The sequence below is a fragment of the Chrysemys picta genome, chromosome 2 (assembly GCF_011386835.1).
Source record: "Chrysemys picta bellii isolate R12L10 chromosome 2, ASM1138683v2, whole genome shotgun sequence".
NCBI lineage: Eukaryota > Metazoa > Chordata > Testudines > Emydidae > Chrysemys > Chrysemys picta.
In genome coordinates this window covers 47,995,624-48,021,829 of record NC_088792.1, presented here as the reverse complement: position 1 = coordinate 48,021,829, position 26,206 = coordinate 47,995,624, and the positions used below count along the sequence as shown (strand labels likewise).

The 26,206-nt window shown below is 43.5% G+C and overlaps 1 protein-coding gene and 1 long non-coding RNA gene across 3 annotated transcripts in view; one reads left to right on the top strand and one right to left on the bottom strand.

The window, feature by feature from the left end:
- HEPACAM2 (HEPACAM family member 2) overlaps positions 1-15,087 on the top strand; it is a 28,702-nt gene extending 13,615 nt beyond the window's left edge. The window contains exons 5-10 of one of the 2 annotated variants that reach the window (XM_042857182.2): positions 6,141-6,266; positions 6,351-6,375; positions 6,498-6,535; positions 7,318-7,391; positions 9,272-9,381; positions 14,803-15,087. In XM_042857182.2, coding sequence (XP_042713116.1) covers positions 6,141-6,266; positions 6,351-6,375; positions 6,498-6,535; positions 7,318-7,391; positions 9,272-9,381; positions 14,803-14,812 — 383 coding nt within the window. In that variant the 3' untranslated portion in view covers positions 14,813-15,087. Of the gene's footprint in view, positions 1-6,140; positions 6,267-6,350; positions 6,376-6,497; positions 6,536-7,317; positions 7,392-9,271; positions 9,386-14,802 lie in introns of those variants that run through there. The other variant, XM_024101366.3, reaches the window with a different exon arrangement.
- A 7,821-nt stretch (positions 15,088-22,908) lies between these two features.
- LOC135981092 (uncharacterized) lies at positions 22,909-25,500 on the bottom strand. The gene is made up of 3 exons (XR_010598057.1): positions 25,041-25,500; positions 24,829-24,877; positions 22,909-24,725 (listed from the first exon to the last, which is right to left on the bottom strand). It is a non-coding gene; the product is annotated as an uncharacterized LOC135981092 (long non-coding RNA).
- Positions 25,501-26,206: the final 706 nt, after the last annotated feature.

The following is a 26,206-nucleotide window of genomic DNA, read 5'->3' as shown; positions in this document are numbered from 1 at the left end:
AATGTAACCCATACACCTTCTAGGTGTGGTGTTCTGTCACATCTAGTGGCACTGAGACCACTTAAAGAGAGAGAAAATGAATCTGCTCTATTCTTAGCTAACAGTCAGGTGGCTTTTAACTAATGTGGTAGAGTCTCATGCACTAAGCTCCAGAAGTCCCTGGTTTGATCCTGCCCGCCAACAGACCACAAAGCCTTACACAACACTTAAACCTCAGTAGTTAAGGCATTTATACAGAATTTAGATGTTTCAGAAGATCTTTGGCAGCTTCTCTGCACCTAGGGCTGAAATTCACCTATAGAGTTTTGTACACATATGGCCAACTAAAACTAAAAAGAGAACAGTTATAAACAGTTCATCCAATCAACTAAAGTTTTCTACTTTAGCCAAGAAGTGTTAGAGAGTTGGATTTTAAAATAAAGGTATCTATCTAATTATGGACATGATTCTGCAAGGTGCTGAGCACTAATTGCAAGACTACTTTGTAGGACTGAAACAAGATGGAATAATGTTAAATTTATGTTAACCACACAGTTGTTTTCTATACAGATTTTAGTGATGCCTTGTAGGAGTGAATTTTATTTGGCTATAAAAATGAAGTTACTCTTTTAAAGGATCCTTTAAAGATTCATCTGTTTCCCCAGACTTCTGGGCAAGGGAGAGCTTTGATTGGGAAAGAGGGGATTGATAGGGTGGAACTTTTTCTGGCTGGAATTGTGAAGGTTTGTTGCACGTTTGGATTAATGCTCATATATTTAACCTTGTAACTGACCAAGGGTGAAATGCGGTCCTGTACAGAAGACCAGTCCCAGGCCAATGTAATACTTGAAGTGGATTTACATGGTGCATAGATCTTGTGTTGCCCATCTACATGGGAATGGATGAATTTCACCCCTAAGCAGTATGAAAAGTTCAGGTAGAAACACATGTAAATAAATATTACAAATGTAAAGTTTCCATTATAGGGAAAACTGTTAGTGACCAGCTTGTAGTGCCACTTTGTGTTTATGCATTATGGTATTGTCTTTAATTACATGAGCACATGCTACTTTTTCCACATGATCCCTGCCACACGTAGGGCACAAGGGGAAAGAAACAAGGTGGTATGCACAACCATAAATCTGGCAGTTCTCAACTTTCAAGTGCTTAACTTTGAAACCTAAATTTGGTTCTTTTAACATAATTTTTGTTTGACATATACACATACACACACACTCACACATATACAGTATCTGTGTGCAGATAAGTCTCATTGGAAAAAGTTTGCTTTACTGTGACTCAGCAACAGATATGAGCAAAGGAAGCAAAGATCAGCAGTCTAATGTTAGGGAACTGTATAATTTAGCAGTTTGTGTGAGAATCTGATCAACAAACCTATCAATGATCTATAAATCCCAAAAATGAAGCACAGAGAGATAAAGTGACATACCTATGGCTACATAGTGGTAGAGTTGGGAATTAAACATCTCTCTCTTCACTTCCAGCCCAAGGACCAATCTGCTGTACCTTCAGCATGTAATAAGCTAAAGAATTCCCACATCTGTACTAGCAGAAAGGAGACTGCAGCCCTGATACATGTACAAGGCCCTGAAAGCTAGAATTGATCAAATTATGAATTGTGACTACCTTATTCAACAAATTTAGCCTATATTTCTGTTCCTGAATAGTTTGCAGACCCATCCTAAAATTACACATATATTCATGATTAACGTGGACTCAGAATAGTTCATGCTAACAATTTTTTCCATGTCTCATTTGCAAACTATTGACTTCAACTGTTTGATATTTATTTGTGATCTGTGATTAGTCACTTAAATCACATGATGCTGTTTCAAATTCCTGACTGCAAGCTTGGAACTTTTTTAACACTGAAGAATAGCAAATATCACATCTGATAGTGCTACAGTTTATAAAACTGGAGTTTTGTGAACATTTCCACTAATAAACCATCAGTCAACAGAATACTTTTGGATACATAACCCATTGTTCAGTGTTGAGTGTGTCATGGTGGCCAGCTAGGAAACTTAGTACTTTATCTCAAGCTGTAGCAACATATACCCTCAGCTCTGGAGATCTTGGTTCAGTCCCTAATGATGACTGATATGCTGCATTATTACAATCATATGTAATATGACCCCAAAATATATCTATTAATCATTTTTTCTAATATTTGGCATGACTACTGGGAGCAATGCTGCATCTGTTCCTAATCCACATTGGTTTCACTTCTCCCACAGTCATTCTTTATTTCTGACTGGCACCCTTCAGTCTGGAAACAGTCTGCTAATTACTGTCATTATAATTCTTGACCCTATTAGCAATGCCAAAATGGAAACACTGCACTTTACAAGCTATGGCATATGGTTATAATGTTACTGCATGTAATCAAACACATTTGCCGCTGTGTGATGCCATGGATACCCCATATCTCTTTTATATTTGCACTTGGTGAGATATTTCATTTTATTTATTTAACTAAGAACAGACTTTGAGAGACAAATAACATTTGCACTGGTACCTGGCAAGTTAGCCTTTCAAGCGTGAACTGGAAAATATACCCAGCACAAGTAGTGCCAGTGAGTTGCGGTTCTTTTCAGGTATCAGGGGGTAGCCGTGTTAGTCTGTATCTACAAAAACAACAAGGAGTCTGGTGGCACCTTAAAGACTAACTGATTTATTTGGGCATAAGCTTTCGTGAGTAAAAACCTCACTTCTTCGGATGCATAGAGTGAAAGTTACAGATGCAGGCATTATATACTGACACATGAAGAGTTCTTTTCAGAGGTCTGCTCCAAAAAGGAGACCTAATGAGCTACAGGGAGGGGAAGAACAAGGATTATCTAAAAACTGGATACAAATCTTTTGTATTTAAATATAATGGGAGTGGAATACTCCATCTCTGAGAACACAACAGATTTTATTTACATGTGGTTTGCTGCAAACAGAAGCATGTGTTGGCTTCCTCAAAGTTAAATCCAAGATGAAGAGTCTTTGGGTACATCTAACCTGTAATTAGGTTACCTGTAACCTGTGCCTGGCCTATGTCAGCTGACTGGGGTTTGCAGGGCTCAGGCTACAGGGCTGTTTAATTCCAGTGTAGACATTTGGGCTTGGGCTGGAGCCTCAGCTCTGGAACCCTCCCCTGAACCCGAACATCTACACCTCAATTAAACAACCTCATACCCCAAGTCCCACAAGCTCAAGTCAGCTGCCACAGGCCAGTCGTGGGTGTTTAATTGCTGTGTAAACATATCCTTAACACGCAAACCTATTGAAGCACAGTCTTGGAAACCAAGGCAAGGAAATTAAGTTATGACTCCCACTATATCTAGGCACTGCAGTATGTGTGCCATTCTGTATACGCAGTATGCGGCTCCAGCACATAGGTCCAACATGGTGCTGAGATGGCTTTAACACAGCACTTACTGACAATCAGAGTGTTCTGTTAATATAGTATTGTTGATTCTTTAACTGGAGTACAAAATGAAATGTTTCCATTGTAAAAACAATCATATCACACGTCCAGTAAGAACATTGTTACATGAGAAAGTATCCTATGAGTCATGACCAGGCAGAATTGCAGCCCTGGAGCTCCAGGGAGCAAAGAGACTGCTCCCTTTTTTTCCCATGGGGGAAATCAGTGCCCCAAAGTGGGTGAGGAAGAGGCAGGGCCTGTGCACTGCACACACAAGGCCAAAAAACTAAATTACCAACAAAAATTCCCCTGATGGTTTTGATTTCAGTGCCGTGACTGAAATGAGGAAGTCTATAGTTCTCTGGTTTGGAGACTGAATGGCAAAGTTCAACTCCAGGTCTTTCCGAGCAACATTTCATGCTATACATAAACATAAAATAGCTACAAAACAAAACGGAAGACATAGTCTATAACAAGAGCTAATGAACGTGGCCACCCTCCAGCTATGCATGGGGGAATGAAACTGCATAGAGAAACACCATTTTATCCTCTTGAAATTAGATCAGATAGCTACAATAAGTCTTTACCATCAGCTTTACCCCCACTTACCTGTTAAATAATAAAACCAGATGTTCAGTCTCTTGACCTGAGACAACTATAAATAACTTTCTCCCTATTTCATGGTGTGTCCAAAACACTTGAACTACTGATTTTCTCTGAATTGTAGATTATAAAGTGCTTGTCAAACTCCCTGTTACATATGTAACGCAGACTAAGACAAACTTCTGCCTCGGGCACTGCTGGGTGTTGTACAGACAGCATTGTGGCTCTAACTTGCAGGGTGCATACCGCCTGAGTCAGCCAAAGTTCCTCCTGAGCTTCCCTGGTAGCACACACCAGAGGGTAGTTCTGGTACCCTTTATAGGATTGCAGTGGGCTCACTGCTCCATGCCCATCTAATACTCCTGTGCCCTGGCTAGCAGATGAGACAGCTAGTGCCAAATGGGATGCTAGTAAGGTTCAGGGACCATGCTTCCTGATGAGATCTTTGCAAGGCCTCTTACCTATGCAGGGCTTAGCCAGAATCTGGCTCTGCATTTCAGAGTTGTGCTTCCTGCTTCAGGAAGTGATTCCACGATCACTATTGAATAAATGGCTGATAAAAGACAAATCTTAGAAAGAGAAACCCTGCAAAATGGGAATGACAAGACTCCCATTGACTTCAATGGGGACAGGATATCCCCCAGTATGTTTAGGAGAGAACTTGTGTTCCTCAGGGACTGGAGGGTTTGAATTTGGCCTTATGCTCCCATTTTGTTCTTTAGCATTACCTGAGAATGTTTGTGCCTTTCTGTAATCTGCCCCAGGCCTAGAAAAATAAACATGATTGTCAGTAGCTGTCAAATTCCAGTCTTGATTTGCAGACACAATAGTTTAATAGTATGCAGTGCCGGCTCTAGGATTTTTGCCGCCCAAAGCAAACACAATTTTGGCCGCCCGCCCCCCGTTCTTTAATTACGCCACCCCGGGCCCCGCCTCAACTCCGCCCCTTCCCCAAATCCCCAGCCCTGCCTCCTCCCCCCAGGCTCCTCCCCCCAAGCCTAGGAGGGAGGGAGGGGGAGAAGCGGCGCCCGCGCCGTGGCCACTCGGAGTCTCCCCCTCCCTCCCAGGCTCTCAAACCTGGGAGGGAGGGGGAGACTCCGAGTGGCCGCGGCGCTGGCGCCGCTTCTCCCCGTCCCTCCCAGGTTTGAGAGCCTGGGAGGGAGGGGGAGACTCTGAGTGGCCGCGGTGCGGGCGCCGCTTCTCCCCCTCCCTCCCAGGCTCTCAAGCCTGGGACGGAGGGGGAGCAGCGGCGTGCGAAACGGCCGCTCGGGATCTCCCCCTCCCTCCCAGGCTCTCAAGCCTGGGAGGGAGGGCAAGTAGTGGCGCGCGAATAAGCTGTTTCACGCGCCGTGGCAGCAGCAGCAGAGGTGAGCTAGGGCGGCCGGGGCACATTTTTAGGGGCGGCATTCTGGCGCCAGCCATGCCGCCCCTAAAAATGTGCCACCCCAAGCACCAGCTTGTTTTGCTGGTGCCTAGAGCCGGCCCTGATAGTATGTTATTGTCTAATAATATTGTTTACTGTATACTACCATAAAGGTAATGATAAAACTCAAACAGTTCATTTTAATTAAAGTATCTCTGTTTAGAAAGTGGAACTAACTCAGGGAGGGGAAAGAGAATTTGGCTGTCTTCCAGAACTGATGTATCTGAGTCTTGTACTTGGTGTTTAGATACTATGGTGATGGGCACATAAAAAGTGTATATTTTATAATAACAATTTACATAGGAAGAAGGGTTGTGCGGTTAATGCACAGGCTTTGAACTAAGAAAATCTGGTTTCTAGTCCCAACTACATTATTGATTTCCTGTGTAACCTTGATCAAATGATCTAGTCCCTCTGGGGCTCCATCTCCCGTGCATAGGATAGGACTATTTACATACTTCCTTGTGGAGTTGTGAGGCTAAATTCAAAAATACTTCTGAGATGCACTTTTTTTTGCATTTGGTGCCGTTTGCCATAATGTTCATAGTGGCTTCCACCTAGTTCCTGGTACCAGACATGTTTTGGAGTGGTTTCTGAAATGCACATAATTATTGTACCAAGTTGCCATTTCAGCTAAGATGAATTAACATGTTGTGTATTGTGAAGGACTAGCTATGAATCTGTTCTTCTTTGGCACAGGACTGGAGAGGCTTGCCCAGAAAGGAAAATCTTTGTCATCTCTAGCAGTAATAACAGGAATTTCATTATTTTTGATCCTATCTATGTCCCTTCTATTCTTATGGAAAAGATATCAGCCACATAAAGGTAGGTGAAACTTAAACACACTCCAGATGTATTTTCTGGACATTATAACAAAAAGGTTGATTTTCCTTTATCTCTTCTTTTCAGTTATACAACGGCAGCTGCAGAGCAGGTAGTAAAATAAATCATTCGTATGGCTTTGTGTCTTTCCCAAAAAGAGTTTTTTTTGTTTCAGGCTATATTTCTTTTCTTTGCCCATGAGATCAAACTGAAAGTCATGTTTATGTTTTCTAGGCCTGGAGCAGATTACAGAAAGGCACAAACATTCTCAGGTAATGCTAAAGAACAAAATGGGAACATAAGGCCAAATTCAAACCCTCCAGTCCCTGAGGAACAGGGCTGGGCCTCTTCATAGTGCCATGGGGGAAGAGTATTAGATCATTTCAGTGGTCAGATACATTGGGCGTGGCATGGGATGGGATGGATAGATGGGAAGGATAGCTCAGTGGTTTGAGCATTGGCCTACTAAACCCAGGGTTGTGAGCTCAATCCTTGAGGGGGCCACTTAGGGATCTTGGGCAAAAATCAGTACTTGGTCCTGCTAGTAAAGGCAGGGGGCTGGACTTGATGACCTTTCAAGGTCACTTCCAGTTCTAGGAGATAGGATATCTCCATTAATTATGATATAAATACTAAAATAGATTAGCTAAATTAGATTGAATCTTCCTTCCACAGACCATGGAGCAGCAACAGAGATGCTTTACTAGCTACATGGGTATTCCCCAGCATAGGGAATTGATCCTCATAGACCAATGTAGGAAGAATGTGAAAGGTGGCTTCGTGAAGGGGGATGGCCAGAGTATTACTGCTCTTCAGTTATCTTCAAGGTTGTAATAGCCCCTTGAATGCAGCCAAGCATAGTTTAAACATCAGTGTGGCTGCTCTAAGTTCTGAGAAATGAGCCAGCCCTAGTAGGGGTGGAACAGTAGAAGACAGCAGAACTTTCACAGTCTCCGGGTTCAAAAGTAGGCCGAATGAGTTTGCCCCTCCCTAATGAAGTGTTCTTGTTTGCATTTATATTACCTATTAATAATTTATTTATTTTTAATTTTAGGGCATGAAAATGCTACGGATGACTTTGGAATATATGAATTTGTTGCTTTTCCAGACCCCACTGGTGTTCCTACGGTATGCGTTTTACCAATAAGTCAGTAGCCAACCAATTAAGGCTCTATTTCATTCCCGAAATGTATGTAGTATTTTCACTAGAATCTCTATGCGGCTTGCTCAAAAGGGCCGCAGGAGATGCCTCTTTGGAGATCTTTCAATGGCTTATTCATCAGTACTGTTACTCACTGTACTTATATACATCAGTGTTAAGCAGCAGGGACATGCCCAGGTTCAAAGGGGTGCCAAGAAGTTAGTTCTGTTAACCAATCCTACATTTAAGCTACATCTACACTACAGCAGTCACAGCAGCACAGCTGCACTGATGCAACTGCACCGCTGTATTGCTTGTGGTGGAGATGCACTAAGCCAATGGGAGAGAGCTCTCCCAGCAGCTTAATATAGCTCTCATCTCTTGCGGAGGCAGGAGTTGTCAGCAGGAGAAGCTCTCCTATGACATAGTGTTGTCTACACCAGCACTTAGATCAATGAAACTTAGGCCTGGTCCCCACTAAGCCCCCACTTCGGACTAAGGTACGCAAATTCAGCTACGTTAATAACGTAGCTGAATTCGAAGTACCTTAGTCCGAACTTACCGCGGGTCCAGACGCGGCAGGAAGGCTCCCCCGTCGATGCCGCGTACTCCTCTCGGCGAGCTGGAGTATCGGCGTCGACGGCGAGCACTTCCGGGATCAATTTATCGCGTCTTAACCAGACGCGATAAATCGATCCCAGAACATCGATTGCCTGCCGCCGGACCCTCCAGTAAGTGAAGACGTACCCTTACATCGCTCAGGGGTGTGGATTATTCACATCCCTGAGTGACATAAATTATACTAAAGTAACCTGTAGTGTAGACAAGGAAAACAATTTTTAACATCAAGTGTCTAGATAATAGTAAGCCACTCCGAAGGTGAAACATTAAAGAAGGAGAAAGAGCATCTGTGAGTGCTCATGAAGGTAGGAGAGATGTTAGGACTAGGGTGGGAGTCAAGGGTTTAAGACCCACTTGAGCAAGGTTCTTAACACACAAGTAGACCCACTGATTTCACTTGGATTAGTCATGTCTCATAGTCAGACACATGTTTAAATACCTTAGAGTCAGGACCTTAGAGAGTAAAGAAGGAGAGACTGTACACAAGAGACTTAGAATTAGAGGCGGTGGGATGGATTCTGGAACTGGCGCAACTCCACTACCTTCAGTGCAGTCACTCTGGCTTTACACCAGTGTGGCTGAGATCAGTATTTAACCCACTGCAGTCATATTGGTCAGTAGGAAAGGGACACAGAGGTGGAAGATGAATAGTTCAGAATTGGAGTTTGGAAGTATGCAGATTGAGTGAACTCTGTATTGATGAGGGCTGAATCTAGATGTTGTAGATGTGAGAGGTAAGGACAAATTGTTATATATAACTCATTAATAAATTTAACATTTTAATACATTCTTTATGCTGGCTCACTGCAGCTCTCCTTGGACGTACGTAGACTGCACACTTCCCTGATTTTCTTAGCTTTATTTTTTTTTTAAATGTATCCTGATTCATTTCCCTGACTACTTTTGTCCTTTGTCCCCAGCTTTTATTCACCAGCTTATTTCTCCCTTTATTATTTTTGGTACAGTAATGTAAAGCACTTTTTATCCTACATGCACTAGGGGCATCCTAAAATTTCTGGGTTTCTAACTGCATTTAAGTCTGTGAAATGCCATATTGTAAGTATGATAAAATTCCCTTCCTCAAAATCAAATTGAAACTAATTAAATTGAGCTATGCAATGTGAACAAAATCCTAAAAAAGGGAGGACGGGGAGGGGAGGGGAGGGAAGGTTATTCTAGACGTTTAGTTCCTGCTCCAGCTTTTCCCATCTGTACTCATAGCAAAAATATTGCCTGTTACTTTTAGGTTCCAAGTCAATCTGTTTCTGGCTCTGACTTTGTCCAAGGGCAGGATTTACACAGTACAGTTTATGAAGTTATTCAGCATATTCCAGAGCAACAGGAAGATCATCAAGAGTAAGTCCTATATGCACTAATATGGTAACCCAAAGATTTAGAGACAAATCCAGAAGTGATGGGTAAGATGATGTAAATTACATGTTGGTAAATTAGTGAGAGTCTGAGGGAGCGCAAAAGAATCTGTTATAAGAAGACATGGCCTGAACTTCATGGAAGTTTGGATCTGAATTCAAGCATCACAGCTAAAACCCTTCTTTTAGTTATGAGGATAGATATGGACAACCACATTTTGAATGCTCTATATTATTGCTACAAGATTTAGAAAACAAAAACTTCTCAAATAAGAGCAGCACAGAAGGAAAATTTCCATTTTGCAAAGCCAAAATTAACATGCCTAGCAGAACTCATGTCCAGGCAGGTTAGTCAGGTTAGAAATGACACTGCTGCAAGCTTTCAAATTCCAAATCTGCAGCCAAGTGATCCTTAAAGCAGTGCATAAATCAGGGGAATGAGTCCCATACTTGTCCATACAACCAAATGCTTCAGTGATCAGTATAAGCAAGGGACTGAAACATCAGAACAGGAAAGGGCTTTGGGAAAGTAATTTCAGATTCCTATAGCTCAAATGATCAATATAAGCAGTGATCGCCAAAACTGAATTCCACTGTACTGATGATCAGTCATCTGCAGTCAATTGTGTTCTTGTGGAGGGACAGATGGAATGGCACTGAACTTGCAAGTAGTGGGGAAGAAACTGCGCCAACCATTCCAATTAGTGCAGGAATAACCAATTTCAATGTAATAGCCAAAGAGGTTAAATTAAACAGACCCAAATGGGCTCTTAAGTAAAAAAAGCTGTTTTACTCAGACTAAACCTTCACTGCAACGCTTACAGTAGTGCAACTGCACTGATGCAGGTGCGCTGCTACAGGGTCTGTGGTGGAAAGCCTCTGAGCAGACAGGCGAGATTATTCACACCCCTGAAACTGTAGTGTAGACAAAGTCTCAGATTCTGAATGGTTCTGGCCCAAGTTGCTTACTGAAAGAAAAATGATTCAGTATTCTTTATAGACATGTATTAAAATTAATAAACAAGCAAAAAAAGTCAAGAAAACATATCACTAGGACTAAGCTACTAAAAACTTTACTAAACTAAGGACTAATTAATACAATTATCAAACTGAAATCAAATTAAAATCAAATCAACAAATTAATCAAGAAAGGTATTGAATTAATATAAAAATCAAATTAGTTAGATCTTGCAATTAGTACAGCACATAATCAATTCTTTCAAATCCTAAACAGGAATCCAAGAAGGTGGCTGCCCATTTGTGCATATCCCAACTAAAGAACTTTTAATCCTGGCAGTATAATCAGGTTTACATAGATAAATAACATAATTCTGAGACCCAAATACTTGGTTGTGTCTGATTTACAATCTTGAAGCCAATCAAAGCTTTCTCCTTGGATTTTAAGCTAATTTTCCTAGCCCGTTGCTTTGATCATGCCACCCCTCTTTTTTCATCCCTCTACTGGGCTTCATCTTCTTTATCGCATCAAACATAAGCTACTTGTCTTCATTTCCAAGGCCCTTCATGGCCTATCCCCATCTCTCATGCAGCACTGAAAGTCAGCTCCTACCTCACATCATATCATTATCCCAGCCTCCATCTCCCACTTGTTAAATGTTCAAACAGGCACCTTCATGCTTTCTCCTATGCTGCCCTTCACACATGCATCTGCATCTACATCTGCAAGCTACATCATTAGCTTCTTTCAATGTCCCCTAAAACTCTCCTCTGCCATGAAGCATACTAAACTTAACAGTGGTTAGGCTGCTGTTTTGCTGAGACTACTGCCTATCATGCTGACCAATATAGTCTCATTGTTTCCTTGTACACTCCTGTAGGTCTGTCCGTATCAGTCTGTAGTTTCTGGTTTTATACTTAGACTGTGAGCTCTTTCGGGCAGGGACTGTCTTTTTGTTGTGTGCCTGTACAGCACCTAGCACAAAGGGATCCTGGTCCATGACTGGGGCTCCTTGGCACTATGACAATACAAATTAATAATAAAATAATATTATTAATATATAATAATACTACAGTGGTGACTAAAGGTGTTCATCTCACCCCTCCCAACAGAAATCTCAGCGAAAATCATATTAAAAAAAAGAACTAGGTAAGTTCATGGAGGATAGGTCCATCAATGGCTATTAGCCAGGATGGGCTAGGATGGTGTCCCTAGCCTCTGTTTGCCAGAAGCTGGGAATGAGCGACAGTGGATGGCTCACTTGAGGATTACCTGTTCTGTTCATTCCCTCTGGGACACCTGGCATTGACCACTGTCAGAAGACAGGATACTGGGCTAGATGGACCTTTGGTGTGACACAGAATGGCTGTGCTTATGTTCTTATGACAAAACTGTCTGATAAGCAAAAGTTTAACACTCTTGCCCAATAATTTGCATATAGGATTTTTACAATTTCTCAGGATTCCAACACAGCACTTTTTTTATAAGTAGCATTCAAGAGATAGTGATTAGTGCGATTTTAACCTGGGGAATATTTCTTTCTAGCATCTTCCCTTGGGGCGTTACAGGTGCTCACACATGCATGCAGATAGCCACACCCTAAAACAGTAGAAGTCTAGGATTTCTCCCAGCTTCTTAGGCAAAAGAAACAGGTAAAATACTTTTTTTAAAAGGGTTCTGATTCATTAGCTCTCAGTCTCACGTTGTCATCAGATCTTTTACAGTTGCAGGACCAGGCAAGGTGATAGATGGACCAGTGCTGAGATTGGACAACAGGGGATGCATCACTAGAAATTGCCGTGTTCTGTTCATTCCCTCTGAAGCATCTGGCATTGACCACTGTCCAAAGACAGAATACTGGGCTAGATGGACCATTTCTCTGACCCAGTATGGCCATTCTTATCCTAGCAAGGTTTCACAAATGGTGAGACTTCAGGCTGGTGTAGCCCATAGCAGTAGTCTTCCCCTCTTCCTTCTATAGGTGACCAGCCTGGAAAAGCAGGCGGGTTAGCTTCTTCAGGTGTCTTTGCTGGTCCGAAAAAACATAAGGCCTTTTATTATGATAGAGAGAGCTTCCCAATAGGGGGTTTTATGGTAGGATAGTACGCTTATGTATAGGGTAATGTCTAGGAATTTGGAGTACCTCTACACTTGGAGCTGGGCGTGTGATTCCCAGCTCAAGGAGACATACCTGTGCTAGCTCTCATCAAGCCAGTGCAGTAAAAATAGAAGGTAGCCATGGCAGGGTGAACAGCAGGATGGCCTAGCCACTCAAGTAAGTATTGAGGATCTCAGGTGGGCACACAGGGTGACTAGCCTGTCCTGCAGCTCACGCTGCCATGACTACATCCTACTTTTAGTGCATGAGACCTAGTGCAAGTATTTTCTCCTCAAGCCAGGAATCACACCCCCAGCTCCAAGCGTAAACATACCCTACAAGGCTTTGACTTGCAAAAAACTGCTTGATGAGAGAGGACAGTATATATGAAGAAAGGAATAAAGCCTGAATGTTGCACTCTTGGCTTTCTCTCTTTTCATGCTTGAACACTGACCACCTTCTGCCTTGACCTTCATTCTTATAGTTGTGGTCATCATTTGCTTCACCTTACACCTCCGTATGATGTCTTCAAGCAAAGCCAGGTGTGAAGAACAACTGGGGCTCCAACCATCTGGGCCAATCAAGTTGAAAAGATGCAATCTTTAAGTTAACAATAGTCTGGAAAATTCCAGCTAAAAGTGGCCATTTCCTCAAGATATTAGGCATTGCATATCACATACTTTGCAAAACCCCAAGAAGAATCAAAATAAAAACATGAGAACCATTTTGAGGAAGTTGCTCTCACCCACACCCCTTGGGTAAACAACCACAGAACACAATCTGACATCAGTGGCTAGTGGAGGGCCTGAATGGGTCCATAAAAAGAATTGTCAAATAAAACACAACCTTTCATCCAAACTTCTCATGCACCCTCAGTATCTCTTAAACTGAACTTGAATATCTATGAAAAACTGTTACATCATTTTGCCGCACACAAAACTGGGAAACTGGCAATAACAGGCTAAAGTTTACAAAGCTTTCAACTGGTGAAAGTTCACACCTCGTATCTCATCTAAGAGGAGAAAGCTGTTATAACTTCGATACAATCTTCATCTGAAAGGAAGCAAAAACACACATTCATTCCAACTCAGTTTCTCACATACTCTCTCTCTCTCTCTCTCACACACACACACACACACACACACACACAGCATTATTATGCCACAAATTTCTGCTGCGCTGACTGCCAAAGAGCAGTGGAAATCTGTATATTTCCCATCATTTCAACAGCAGACTTGTGAGAGCCTGCACTGACTCAGCATGTCCCTGCTTGTCATTAACAGTTGGTAGAGTACATTATTACTGATAATGAATGAACATGCTGAAACATTTGCAGCATCTAAAAGAGAGATCTCACCAGAGAACCACCATGATTAGGTGTTATATTAACTGGGGTGGCATAATTTTTGCCTAGTCCAGGGCTGCCTCACCACTGCACATACCTTTCTGAAATGAGACCTCTGAGACTCAGGAATGGTTGACTGTTCTGTTACTCATGTTCAGTACTGTACCTCAGTCAGTCCCTCTCTGTGAAAACACAATGCAAACAGCTAACCTCATAATTTACACCACACCATTGGCATCCTACCACAGTGAAAACTGCGTATCAGGTATACAAGGGTAGAAAGTTGCCTTGAAAAATTGTAAATGTATGGGAGTCTCTGTGAAAATGACCATGGACTGGGGACCCCGTAAAAATGTCTCTAGAAGTTCTCCCTCTCCAAGAGTATTTTTTCTGTCCGTAGCCCTCTTTCCTTGAGCTGGTAACCAGTGCCCCCTGCTGAGATGCTAGTAACCCATGGGTGCTCAGGGTCTGTGTGGCTTATAGTGATGATATGCATGTAGCATATAAACTGCACATTTGTATGTCTGGAAGAACTTTTCTGACTCTTACAATGAAGGGATATTTTAATATAACATCAAAACTACACTTTCATCACCAAGACAATCACTAAGAAGCTGGGCTGCATTAGTGTTACGTTTTGTCGCACACAGGAATGTCTGATAGCAATACCATCACAACTTTTACTCTTCTAAATTAATGCCACAGTTTACCCACAGGCATTCTAAAGGTATAAGCAATGTCAGTTCCTGAATTTGTGAGAACAATATCAGTGTCAACTTATCAGTATCGTCAGCTACTACAATACCATTCTGGAAAGTACTGTACCATTTTCATTGAGCCACAACTACTTTGACTTCTGAGGGTAAATATTCAGCATAGTGCACAGCATCTTAGTCATACAACCATCACCAATATTAACGAGCATCATACTGCTAAACCCCAGCTCATCATATTGAAAATGTACACTTGTTAATTGCATAAATATCAAAGTTCTGTTCTTTTCTAGAGGTACATGAAGATGCAAGCACAGCAAATCAAGGACATCCTAATGCAAATGTTAACTTTGGTGTCTTTACTGGAAATGGAAAGCAAATGCCTGCAGCTCTCAAAATGGCAAAGGACTAAGCTAGCATTTCTGAAATGATAATACTTTCTTAATCTAGCCATTTTTTTCTTTATTGCTCCTCCCATACTGGATTGTTATTGGTTTTGTTTAACTAATGGTTTCTTGAAACAGCTGGGATTTTTTAATTGCTGACAATGTTTTGCATTATGAACTACAAAAAGAAAACAGAGGCAAAAGAAAATATAGATAATAAATACTATAGCGTTAAGTCTGGGATTGCTGCCTAGGAGTCAGACCAAAGGACTTTCCTTGCTAGTTATATCGTAACATGGAAAGGAAATTGTATTAAACTTTCCATTGGGTGGACTTTTAAAAGAGAAGCTGTGGCACATTGGCAAATAATAAACAATACAATGTGTCAGACTGAAAAATAAATCCTTTTAAAAAAAAATCAGTATCAAAATTTTTCTTGTAACTTTAATCTGTAATTTACCAATTTATAAAAACTAATTTGTCATAGTTAGTTAAAAATGTATATATGTATATTATTCAGAATGTTTTGTTTTTATTAATTTGTGTTTCCTTTGCATGTAAGCTGTCTTCCCATTTTTATCCTCTTAAGGCCCAGATCCACAAAAGGTTCTTAGACTTTGTGATCCAGGCGAGTTGCAACACCTAACAGTTAGGTGCCTAGACAATTATGGGAACAACACTGCAATCCACAAAGCCTGAGTTAAGTACCTAGGCTCCCTGTACAATGAATGAGGAGAACTAAGCACCTTAAAGTGTGATCCACACAAGTCAGGATACTAGGCAGCTTTCTGCTTAAGCTAGCCAATGGGAGATGGCGATGAGAGGTGTGTCTGCTAAGCCCCACCCATCTCAAAGAGATAGGAACCAAAGTCTGGGCTGCAGGGAGGCACCCGTCTCTGCTAGTGATCCACAAACTAGGGGGGAAATAGGCACTCCTCCGCCTTAGTCACATGCAGGGCCTGATCCAATAGGCATGCTCAGAGGCCGTTTAACTCCACAGCTGGGGGTGGGGGTGGGGGTGGGGAGGAAGGAAGAGGAGGACATCCCTTATAACCCTTAGCCCAGTGGTTACAGCACTCACCCAAAAGGTGGGGACATGACTCCTGCATCATGTCTCCACCCTTCTGATGAGGAGAAGGGATTTGAACAGGTATCATCTACCTCTTAGGAGACTGCTCTACCCACTAAGCTATATGGGATATTCTGATGGGGGGATTCCTCAATCTCTCCTATTGAAGCTGTTCCACTTTAAGTAATTGAATAATTAAATATTAATTGGTCCCAAAAAGAGTTAGAATGACTATAGACCAGTGGTGAGGACACTCAAATGGGAAGTGGCAGATTCCTGTTCAAATCCTTTCTCCTCATCAGGTCTTGGGGATTTGAACTGGGGGGTCTCCTGCACCTTGGGTGAATACCCTAACAACTGGGATGAAGGTTCTAAGAGGGATGGTTGCTACTGCATGAAGTTAGGCAGCCTCTCATCACTCCTACTGGATTGGGCACTGCACATGACTTAGTGGCCTTTCCCCTGCTTGTGGATCACACGGGACTTAGGCAGGAGATAGGTGTCCAGGCACCCAGAGTGAGGAAGCAGTGTGCGTGCTCAGGGACTGAAACATAAGCACCTAGGGAAATTTTATTGCAAAAACTTGGACACCGAGACAGTTTAGGAGCTGATTGGATTATGTGGCAGCGGAGCAGGAGTTTTGTGGATCACAGTGGCACCCCAAAATGGGAGTTAGGTGCCTCAGTACTTTTGTGGATCCCACCCTGAGAGCCTGTTTTCTATTCGTTAGATATCAGTTAATCTATGAGTAATTATTGTGATCTGAAGGGGAGGCTAGACTAGATCAACATTTAAACATCAGGAGGCTCCAATAGTACCAAGAACCATTGTGGTAGCAGATGCATAGGAATGCAGATATTCTCTGTTGAGGCATCCTGCTATCAGGTGTTGCTATACTGCATGGAAATGCAAGTGGACCACTGACTCACCCAAACAGGTGGATTCAGTTAGAACCAACCAGGATATAAAAGGCATTTGAGCCTAAGTAGAAGATGGAACTATGCTCTGGGATAGAGTCTCTGTAAGGAAAACAAACTAACCACCCTAGTAACAGCCTGTTATGGGGGAGATGATTAGGCAGAGGTTTAGGGTTGGTTGCTATTGTTTCCATTACCAGTAACTGGTACATAAGTGCTGTACCAGCACTTATGTACTTTATTTACTAAGAGCAGCGTGGGAATGTTGCAGGCTTTTGAAACAATAAAAAACACATTTCCTATATGGAGCTTATTAAACTTTCTCTCGGTTTCCTTCTCTAAAGGAGAATGATCTCCCCTCCCTGTAAATATTTCCATCTACCATGGAGAGATCGAAAGGGAATCAGGGTGCCATCTTCTGCACTATAGGCAATGAGAATTTAGCATTTCATTGCTGCTGCTCCACAGCTTTGAAGGAAGTAGAGGGGTGATCTCAAAGATACTGTTGGTTCCACTGATCACCCTTTTGTCCTTTCAGATCCAGCCAATTGGTGAAGAGGGGTCAGGTCAGGCTGAAAGTTCCCATATCTATCCAGAACTCCTAAGAGTGCTGAAGCCACTGGGAGGAATTGGGAAACTATGTGGTCTAATCCCCTAGAACTTTGTCCTTATCCAAAATAGAGATCCACTTATGCGGTCTTAAAGGTTGGGGCGGTTTTGAAATGTGCAAAGTCTTTGAGTTGCCCCTTTGGAGCGGGCAAGATATTTGAATTTCTCCTAAAACTCTGTAGTGGAGATTTCTAAAGTGCTTTTCAACATAGCATCTAGCCACCCTTTAATATTGCTGCAGGGGCACCAGGGCTTCTTCCTGCTCCCAGGACAAAAGTGGAGGTGTTTGTATAGTGACACAAAACTGATTTATAGTACCACTGCATCACCCTGATTTTAAAATACTGCTATTTTGTCTTTCACCCAAGTGACTGTTTGTAGCTTAAATTCTAGCTGCTGCCTCTTAATTGACTCTTCTCAAATGCAGAAAAAGGGCAAATTCCCATTGGAAGAGATAGCCTTAGGGCTGGTCAGTTTCTATGACAGAGATAGGCAAACTACAGCCTGTGGGCTACATCCAGCCCATGGGACTGTCCTGCCTGGCCCCTGAGCTCCTGGCCAGGGAGGCTTACCCCCAACCCCTCTCCTGCTGTCTCCTCTCCCCCGCAGCCTCAGCTCGCTCACTCTGCCGCCGGCACAATGCTCTGGGTGGCGGGGCTATGAGCTCCTGGGGCATTGCAGTTGCAGAGCCCGGCCTGACCCGGACTCTGTGCTGCATGATGGCGGCAGCATGGCCTGGCTCCAGCCGGGCGGCGCGTCTGTAGCGCCGCCAGCCACCGGTGCTCCAGGCAGTGCAGTCAGGGGGCAAGGAGCAGTGGGGGTTGGATAAAGGGCAGGGGTTCCGGAGGCAGTCAGGGGACAGGGAGAAGGCCTGGTTGGATGGGGCAGGGTGTAAGCATGCAGACTCTGCAGCCCTGGTACTGGTCTTAGGCCCTCAGCTAGGCCCACAGCCTGGGGGTTTTCCAGGCTGGAGCACCTCAGCTCCTCTAGCCTTCCCCCAGCCCTGCTCAGCTCCCTAGCAGCCAGGCCCTTCTCTCTCTCTCTCTCTGAATGCAGAGAGAGACTGAGTGGGCTTCTGGCTCACAGCCTCTTATTGGGGTGTGGCCCAGCTGTGTCCGCTTCCCCAATCAGCCCAGCTTTTAGAGTTGCAGCCCTCTCCAGAGCTGCTTTTACCACTGCAGCCCTCTTTCAGGGCTGCTTTCAAGCCTTTCCGGGCAGGAGCGGGTGTCCACCCCGCTACACAGGGGTTCCAGGGTGGGCCGTCAGGAATGAGAGGAAGGGTTGGATGGGGCGGCAGAGGTCTGTGGGCGGTCAGGGGACAGGGAGCGGGTGTGTGTGGATGGGGCAGATGTCCCAGAGGAGCCGTCAGGGGACGGGGGTTGGATGCGGCAGGAGTCCCAGGGAGGGCAGATAGGAGGTGGAGGCCAAGTCATGACCTCCTCCCCTAACCGGCCCTCCATACAATTTACGAAACCCAATGCGGCATGCAGCCCTCAGGCCTAAAAGTTTGCCCGCCCCTGTTCTATGGGGAAGGCCAGGGAAAGAGGTGGATCTGTGTAACAATGGATATTCATCTCTATGTTTCCTGCTGCTCAGCCCCTACAGAATCCTGCCCCACATTGTGCAGCAGACCAGCACTGGCTCCACTGCTAAGAAACTCTCCATGGCCACAAGCTCAGGGATATGATTTAACCCTTAACCCTCTCAGTTACAGCAGTGTAAATCTGCAATAACTTAACTGAAGCCAGCAAGTCAGTGGCAGAGCTGCAAATAAGAACCCAGTCCTCCTGACCCCCAACCCTCTGTCCTAGCCATGCTGTCTCACTTCAATTGAAAGTTATAGATTAATTTAATATCATTAACAACCTTCTAAGTCAATTTAAAGCACACTTTTGCCTGGTATCCAAGTGTAAGATACAACTGTTCCCGCAGTGTTTGCTTTCTTGATTTTCTCTCGCCATATAAAATAACCTTGTGTAAACTTATGCCATCTATTAATGTCTTAAGTGAATAAGTCTAAATTAGATCTAGTTTAGGCCTTTGTAATATACCTGTATAAATATTTTAATAAAATAATTTAAAATATGCTATGCATTCTGTAATGTTTAATAGCTCTGTGTGTGCGCACATGTGTACAGGCACATGATCACGCAGCCATTTAAAAGAAAATCAGTAGCCAACCATTTTGTGGAAATGCCAGTTACTGGTATGAATATGTGTAGAACACCTGGAGTATAAGCACGTATGTGTATAACTTGTTCCTATTCTGGAAGCATGAGTCTTGGGGGAGCAGAACTGTGCATTTTCTGATTTCATACCTATGTCTTCTCTTCCTTTAGCAATAAGAAAAAAAATGTAATCATGCTGAAAATAAAGGGGATGATACATTAATACTTGTTCGTGCCTTGCTTCTCCCAGACGTTGCTATGCCACTATGTCTTTGATTGAAAAGACAAGACTGTTGTCTACCATTTCTTGAATCTATCTGTAATATACAAAAACTCATACTCAACTCTCTGGAGACGAAGTTGCACACATCGTGAGAGCTGAGGTCTGGCTGAAGAACCCAGTGAAGAGAGGCAGATGGGGACACAAAGCATCCAAACAACAAATCCTGAGAGGCACCATGATGGCATTTATGAAACATTTTTCGGCCAAGCACCAGAATTGTTTGGGTTTTCATGTGTTCATTTGATAAAAAGTCAAATTTTTTCACATCAATCAAAAACCCAATTTTCTGTTGTTTTTTTTTTTTGTTTTTTTTAAAAACACACCACAGTTTAGACAGAAAAAGTTGGCCAGCCCTCCTTTAAAGGCAGGCAATATAATCCATGCGAGGACAATACTATCTTCTTATTTTATTATGATCCGTTATTCATTCAGGGCTAGTTTTTCAAGGGAGCTCAGCACATTGATTGCTCAGCACTTTTGAAAATCGGACCTTTGTCTTGGTGCTTAAATGGGAGCTGAAGTCTTTTGAAAATCTGCCCCATTTGCATGTGCTGAGTTCTTTTGAAAGCCTGGTACTAAACATCTGTCTGTATTTATGTCATTTGATAATGTAGTTTGAACCATTATTGGAAAGAAGTTTGGAAAAAGTTTACATGACTTACTGTGGAGTGAATTCTGAGCGAATAGACTATGCACAGGGAAGTTCTCGGGAATCTTGGGTTGGGACTCCATTACCACCACCACCACCTGCAGCTAGGCTGCAGTGTAGCTGTGGTAGCTGCTCCGCAGCTTCCACTATAACCTATGGGCATCGTTACCGGCTTCAGCAGCTGCACTGTCCATTATGGGACACTTTGGTCAGCAGTCCCAGTCATACTGGCTGTATGCCTGGCCCTCCGCACCAACCAAATTACTCTTCCATAATAGAGCCCAATGGAGCACAGCTCTAGTGAGCACAAGTGTTGTATGCTCCCATGTAAAGGTTCATCCTATTCTACTGCCTCTCTCCTGCACAGAAAAACCACACTCATTTTGCTACCTAGCCAGATCTTCCAGCTAGCTGTAGAGAGAAAGGGTTTGCTTGTGTTTAATATGTAGATTACTATTTGCCAATAAATGTCAACTAAAAATCTAGATGTAATGCAAAAGAAAGTATGTTAAATTTTCAAATAAAGAGCTGCCACATAGTAAAGACATAATAGAACCCCAAATAGTGACATTATACACACAGCTAAAGCACCACTGATATCATCCTTGTTGTGGACCAGTAGCCCTACAATTAGGAATAGTCTGTATGAATGGCTATGCCTAGAGACCATTGTCAGTTAAGTAGTGTATGGTATACACAAATATGTAAGCCATTTGCTGACTCCTAGATTGCTCTCTGAATCCCCTATGCCTCAATCCTTTTCCAGCTCCTGCTACACAGGACCTGCAGAAGACTTTTTTCCAGGAGGGACAGAACAGAACTGACCAACTTCCATCCCATTATTCCACTGTAGGTTCTCTGTCATGTGCCTATGCACACTACCATCCATAATCTGGCATTATATGTAATACATTACTGAGAAGGTCACATTTCCCATTTATAAGCAAAATTTACACATACTAAACAAAATGCAAAAAAAAGAAATAGAATAAACTGAATTCTCCTATGGGAAGAGGAAAAAATGTCTACTTGGAATTGGACATTGCCCTGCAGAACAAAACTGTCCAGCAAAATGGCAGATAACATCACCTACACAAACAAAAATGTGTTTTTTCCATGGGATTAGCAAGCAAATACTGTATATGCAATCCGCCTTCTGCTTATATTATATTGTTCTGTTCACTTGTCTTTTGCTGTATCAGTTTATTGCTGGCTATTAAACAAAAAACACACAACACTGATCTAAAATCCCATTCAAACTCTGTTTATTCTTTGCCCTCCTGTGATAATTTAAACAATGATTTAGTTACTTTTGCTGCAAAAATCAGATATACGTGTGAAACAAGCTCTGACACACTGCAGTATTATAAAGACTTGTTAATGGATGAGAAGAAAATGCTCTTTTCCTATAAAGGAAGTTATGAACCTTTCTGCAGCAGGTGTTATCTGCAACAGATACTCCTGAACATACATGTGTTAGTTGCTTTTAGGGCCTAGTAGAGTCAGTCGCTCCACTGACTTCAAGGGGCTTTGGATCAGGCTCTTAGGATGGGAGGAGGAGGTTACTGAGAAAGTAATACCTGATCCAAACCTTTGATATGCAGACAACCAAATTAGAAAGAGTGTTTTTCTCTCTCTCTCTCGTAAAGAGATAAATAGAGATGTAAGCTTTGCCATTTAATTGTTCCCCTGTCAACTGTGAACAATTCCATTTTCTGTGGGGAAATAAATAATGTGTCCTCAAGATCAGATAGAGAGGTTGAGCCACCATGGATTCCAGCTGACGGCAAAAGATAATGATGATGATCACTGACCAGAGCAACCCAGAAACAAAGTCTCTGTAATAAGATGCTGTGAAGCATTATATCTGTTCTTAGAAGAGTTATTGTATACCACTGTGAGGCATGATATGGGGTGTTCAGGAATGCTTAACTCAGGCCTTGAGCACCTTATGAGAATGTTCCCATCTGTAGCAATTCACTGACTCACCAGGGTAACACCTCCTGCTGGTCATCCAGGAATTAGCTTGATTCCAGCCTCAGAGCACCTCCTGCTGGCTGGTGTCTTACTGCCAGTACCTGCTTTCTCCTGATCTCCACCACTTGTAGCACTTCAGGCTCCGCGTCCCCCCCCAGACCCCGGTGCCCCTTATCTTGGGGTGCTGCCCAACAACAGTGCCCCCAGCCCCCGGGTCTCCCCTCCCAGGGGAACCCCAGCCCCCTATACCCACCTTGCCTCAGTGGCTACTGCCAGACAACATCTAGCCCCTTCTCTCAGGGGCAAACTGCAGTCTGTAATGGCCACTCATCACTGGCAAGGGGGTTGGACCTGCTGCCTTTCTAGCCCCAGCTGCCTCCCTACAGCCCTAGGACCTCCCCTGGCCTTTAGCAAGGCCTCAGCCTAGGGACTCACCAGGCCAGAGCTCCTCAACTCTGCCTGCCTTTCCCTAGCCCTGCTCTGCCTGCCTTTCCCTACCCTGCTTGCTCTCCCAGGCAGCCTAATCCTCTCTGCTCCTCAGCTAGAGCAAGAGTCTCTCTCAGCCTGCCCTTTTATCAGGGCCAGCTGTGCCCTAATTGGGTCAGCCACACCCATGGCTGACTACCCAAACAGTCTCCCTTGGCTGCTTGTAACCCCTTTCTAACTGGAGCGGGACAACCGCCCCACTACACCACCCCTTAAACATCCTGGGTGTTACAAATTAACCCCACCCCTAGACACACACACACAGCCGTTTCAGCAATCAAATTAAGACTATTGCTGGGACCTCAGGGATGGGCCCCACGATTGTTGTGTGAAGGGCAAAGGTGATGGTCACTAAGAAGGGAAATCTCCTGATTGGGCTGACAAGTTCATAGGATACAAATAAGCATTAATAAGGATCATCAAAAGCTTTGTAGAACCCAGATTTTTCAGGGGAAGAAAGATGGTTTAGTGGATAGAATCCTGGACTTGGCTTCAAGAAATCTGAGCTCACATCCTGGCCCAGCCACAGACTTCATGTCACCTTGCACAAGTCAAGTCAATAATCCACCCTGTGCCTCAGTTCCCCACTTGTAAAATGGGGATAATACTACAGAGATACTGTGTGGATAAGATCCATTAAATGATTACGAGGCTTTTGATACAACTATGGTAAGGGCCATATAAGTACCAAAATAAATATATTCTACTAAATTTTACATATGGCCACAGTAGCCCAGGCAATAACAAAATGAATCATTGAACTGAAGCCATCCCTGCTGGCAGGCATGATTGGAAATACTCACATTTTTCACTCTCCCCTCATTATCTCAACCACCTGCTTTTCTCTGGCATTAAATGGAAGAATATTTTACCCCATTTGTCCCATAAAAATGACTTGATCTTTTCTACTGGGTGACTGTGCCACCAGAGATAATCCATTTTAACAGTTCAAGTCCACGTTTATCTGGAGAGGCTGGGACTTGATCAGCAATGTCATTGAAAGGGAAACTTCTAGTGGAAGACCCTGTAATTTTATACTTGTATGCAAAGTGCCTTGCTTACCTATGCCCTGTACAAATATTAATATTCACAAGTGAAGTGTCAACCAGAGCTGGGTGTTCATTTGTGATGGGATGATCCCAAAGGTTAGTTTGCAGCACAGCGTGTGTTAGGACGTAAGTTAGCACAATTTGAAATTGTACCACTTAATATTTAGCACAATTTCGAGTTGTACCATTTAATATTTACCATTAGGTGGTGCCCCTACAATTCATATAAAAGCTTAGAAATAATGGAATATGCTGCCACAATAGTAGTTGAAGAGTGCTTTAAAAAAAAAATAGGAAGCCCGAGGAACAGTTATGCAGCTTAAATACCTCACAGCTCATATATGTCTCATGTTGTGTTTGCTCAGATATGCTTAAACATGAATCCCAAGCAGTCTAGCTCCTTCTTTCTCCTACCAGTTCAGTGGAGTCTGCACTACCGTAATGAAGAAAATATTGGTGCATCCTCACCACTCATCAGTGCTTTGCTGGGGGATGTGGAGAGGAGTGGGGGAAAAGAACAAGAAACGACCCATCAAAAATCTGCAAGAGAAAGCAGGACACGAGAAGGTCTCCATGCTGGCTTACAGTGACAGATGGTTTAGGAGGCCCTGGAGCTCCAGAAGCTGGAAAATAAAAAGGAATGTGAAGGCTGCATAAATATCTGGTCCAAGAGAAAGAAGTATATAAAACAGATTTTAGTGTTCTAGTATAAAATTGACAGATTACCTGCTTCATTCAGAACTATCCATGGGCCACTCCCTCTTGTGTTCAGTGTCTGAGCATAAAAAGAGAAGGAGCCAAGACAGTACAACATTCAGTCTTTATTCCTTCCTCCACGTATACCACTCTATCGTATCAAGCCCATCCTGAAAGTAGAGTTCCCAGAAATCCTACACACATCATACTACAGCATCCCTGTCACAGGGTGCACCACTCACCGCTGGGCTGGCGCCTCCTCCTCTGGGCATTAGCTCTCAAGGCTGTCCATGGTTTGCACACCTTCACTCTAACTTTGGTGTGCAGCTCCTCTTACTCCAGAACTCTCAGTGTCTCCTTCGTGACGTAGCCCTCTGTCTAGGTCACTCAGCATTTCCCTTCCGGGGTCCAGTCCATCAGCAATCACAGGTAGTCTTCCCACTCACTGCCTCAGTTCCGTGCCACACCCTTGGTGGCTTGTAGGAAAACCCAGGCCTACTCTCTTTTCTGGGTACCAGTCCAGGGACCATCAGCTTAGCAGCCCTGGGCTTTCTCTGTCTGCCCTCACTGCTCCTTTCCTAAACTACTTCTAACCATTTTGGTTCCCCTTCACTCGCTGGGTGTATCAGCTCCAAGGAGCCTTGTCAGAGGGAGTAACAGCTACCTACCTTCCTGCAGCCTTTCCCAGCAGTCTAGCCTCTAGGCCGCTACGTGGCTTCATAGGTCCTGCCTGTTCCTGCACAGGTGAGCCTCTCTGTAATTAGCTGCCTCCAGCCTAAAGCTGCCCTGTTTGCAGCATAATTAGCTGATTGAGCCCAGGTGGCCCTAATCAGCTCTTGCCAGGCTAGTGTGGGGAGCACACCCCATCACAATCCCCCACTGGGCAGCTATTTATCATAATATCCTGATTTAAAGGAGAATCTCTGTTGGTTGTTAGGAATAGAAGGCACATGACACAACTAAGCAGTTCTGATTCCATCCCACCATCTCCATCTTATCTTCCTCCCACAAACAAATGGCCCCTTCAAACAGGAAGCAGAGTCTCCACCTTCCTCCAGACTCCCCCAGGACACGAAGCAGCAGCTGGCAAAAAGGCAGGAACAAAGACTCCAACTTGCTCTTCCTTTCTCCTTCCCCTTTTTCTCAGATACTGAGCTGCAATGTTCCTCAGCACTTCCTGGCTCAACAGCTACTCAGAAAACACTGCTTACCTTCTAGTTGGGTTCCCCTGACTCTTTCTCTCTTGTCTCTAGGCCACCCAGCTTGGCTACCTTTGCATACCTAGCAGTGCATACCTATTGTAGGTCTGGGAGATGGCAAGCCTAAGCTCCCTCATATATAAAGGTCCTCCCCCTTAGTTGTGGGGAATGGCCCAGTGAAGCTTGTCCATATGCAATTAGGGAGGACA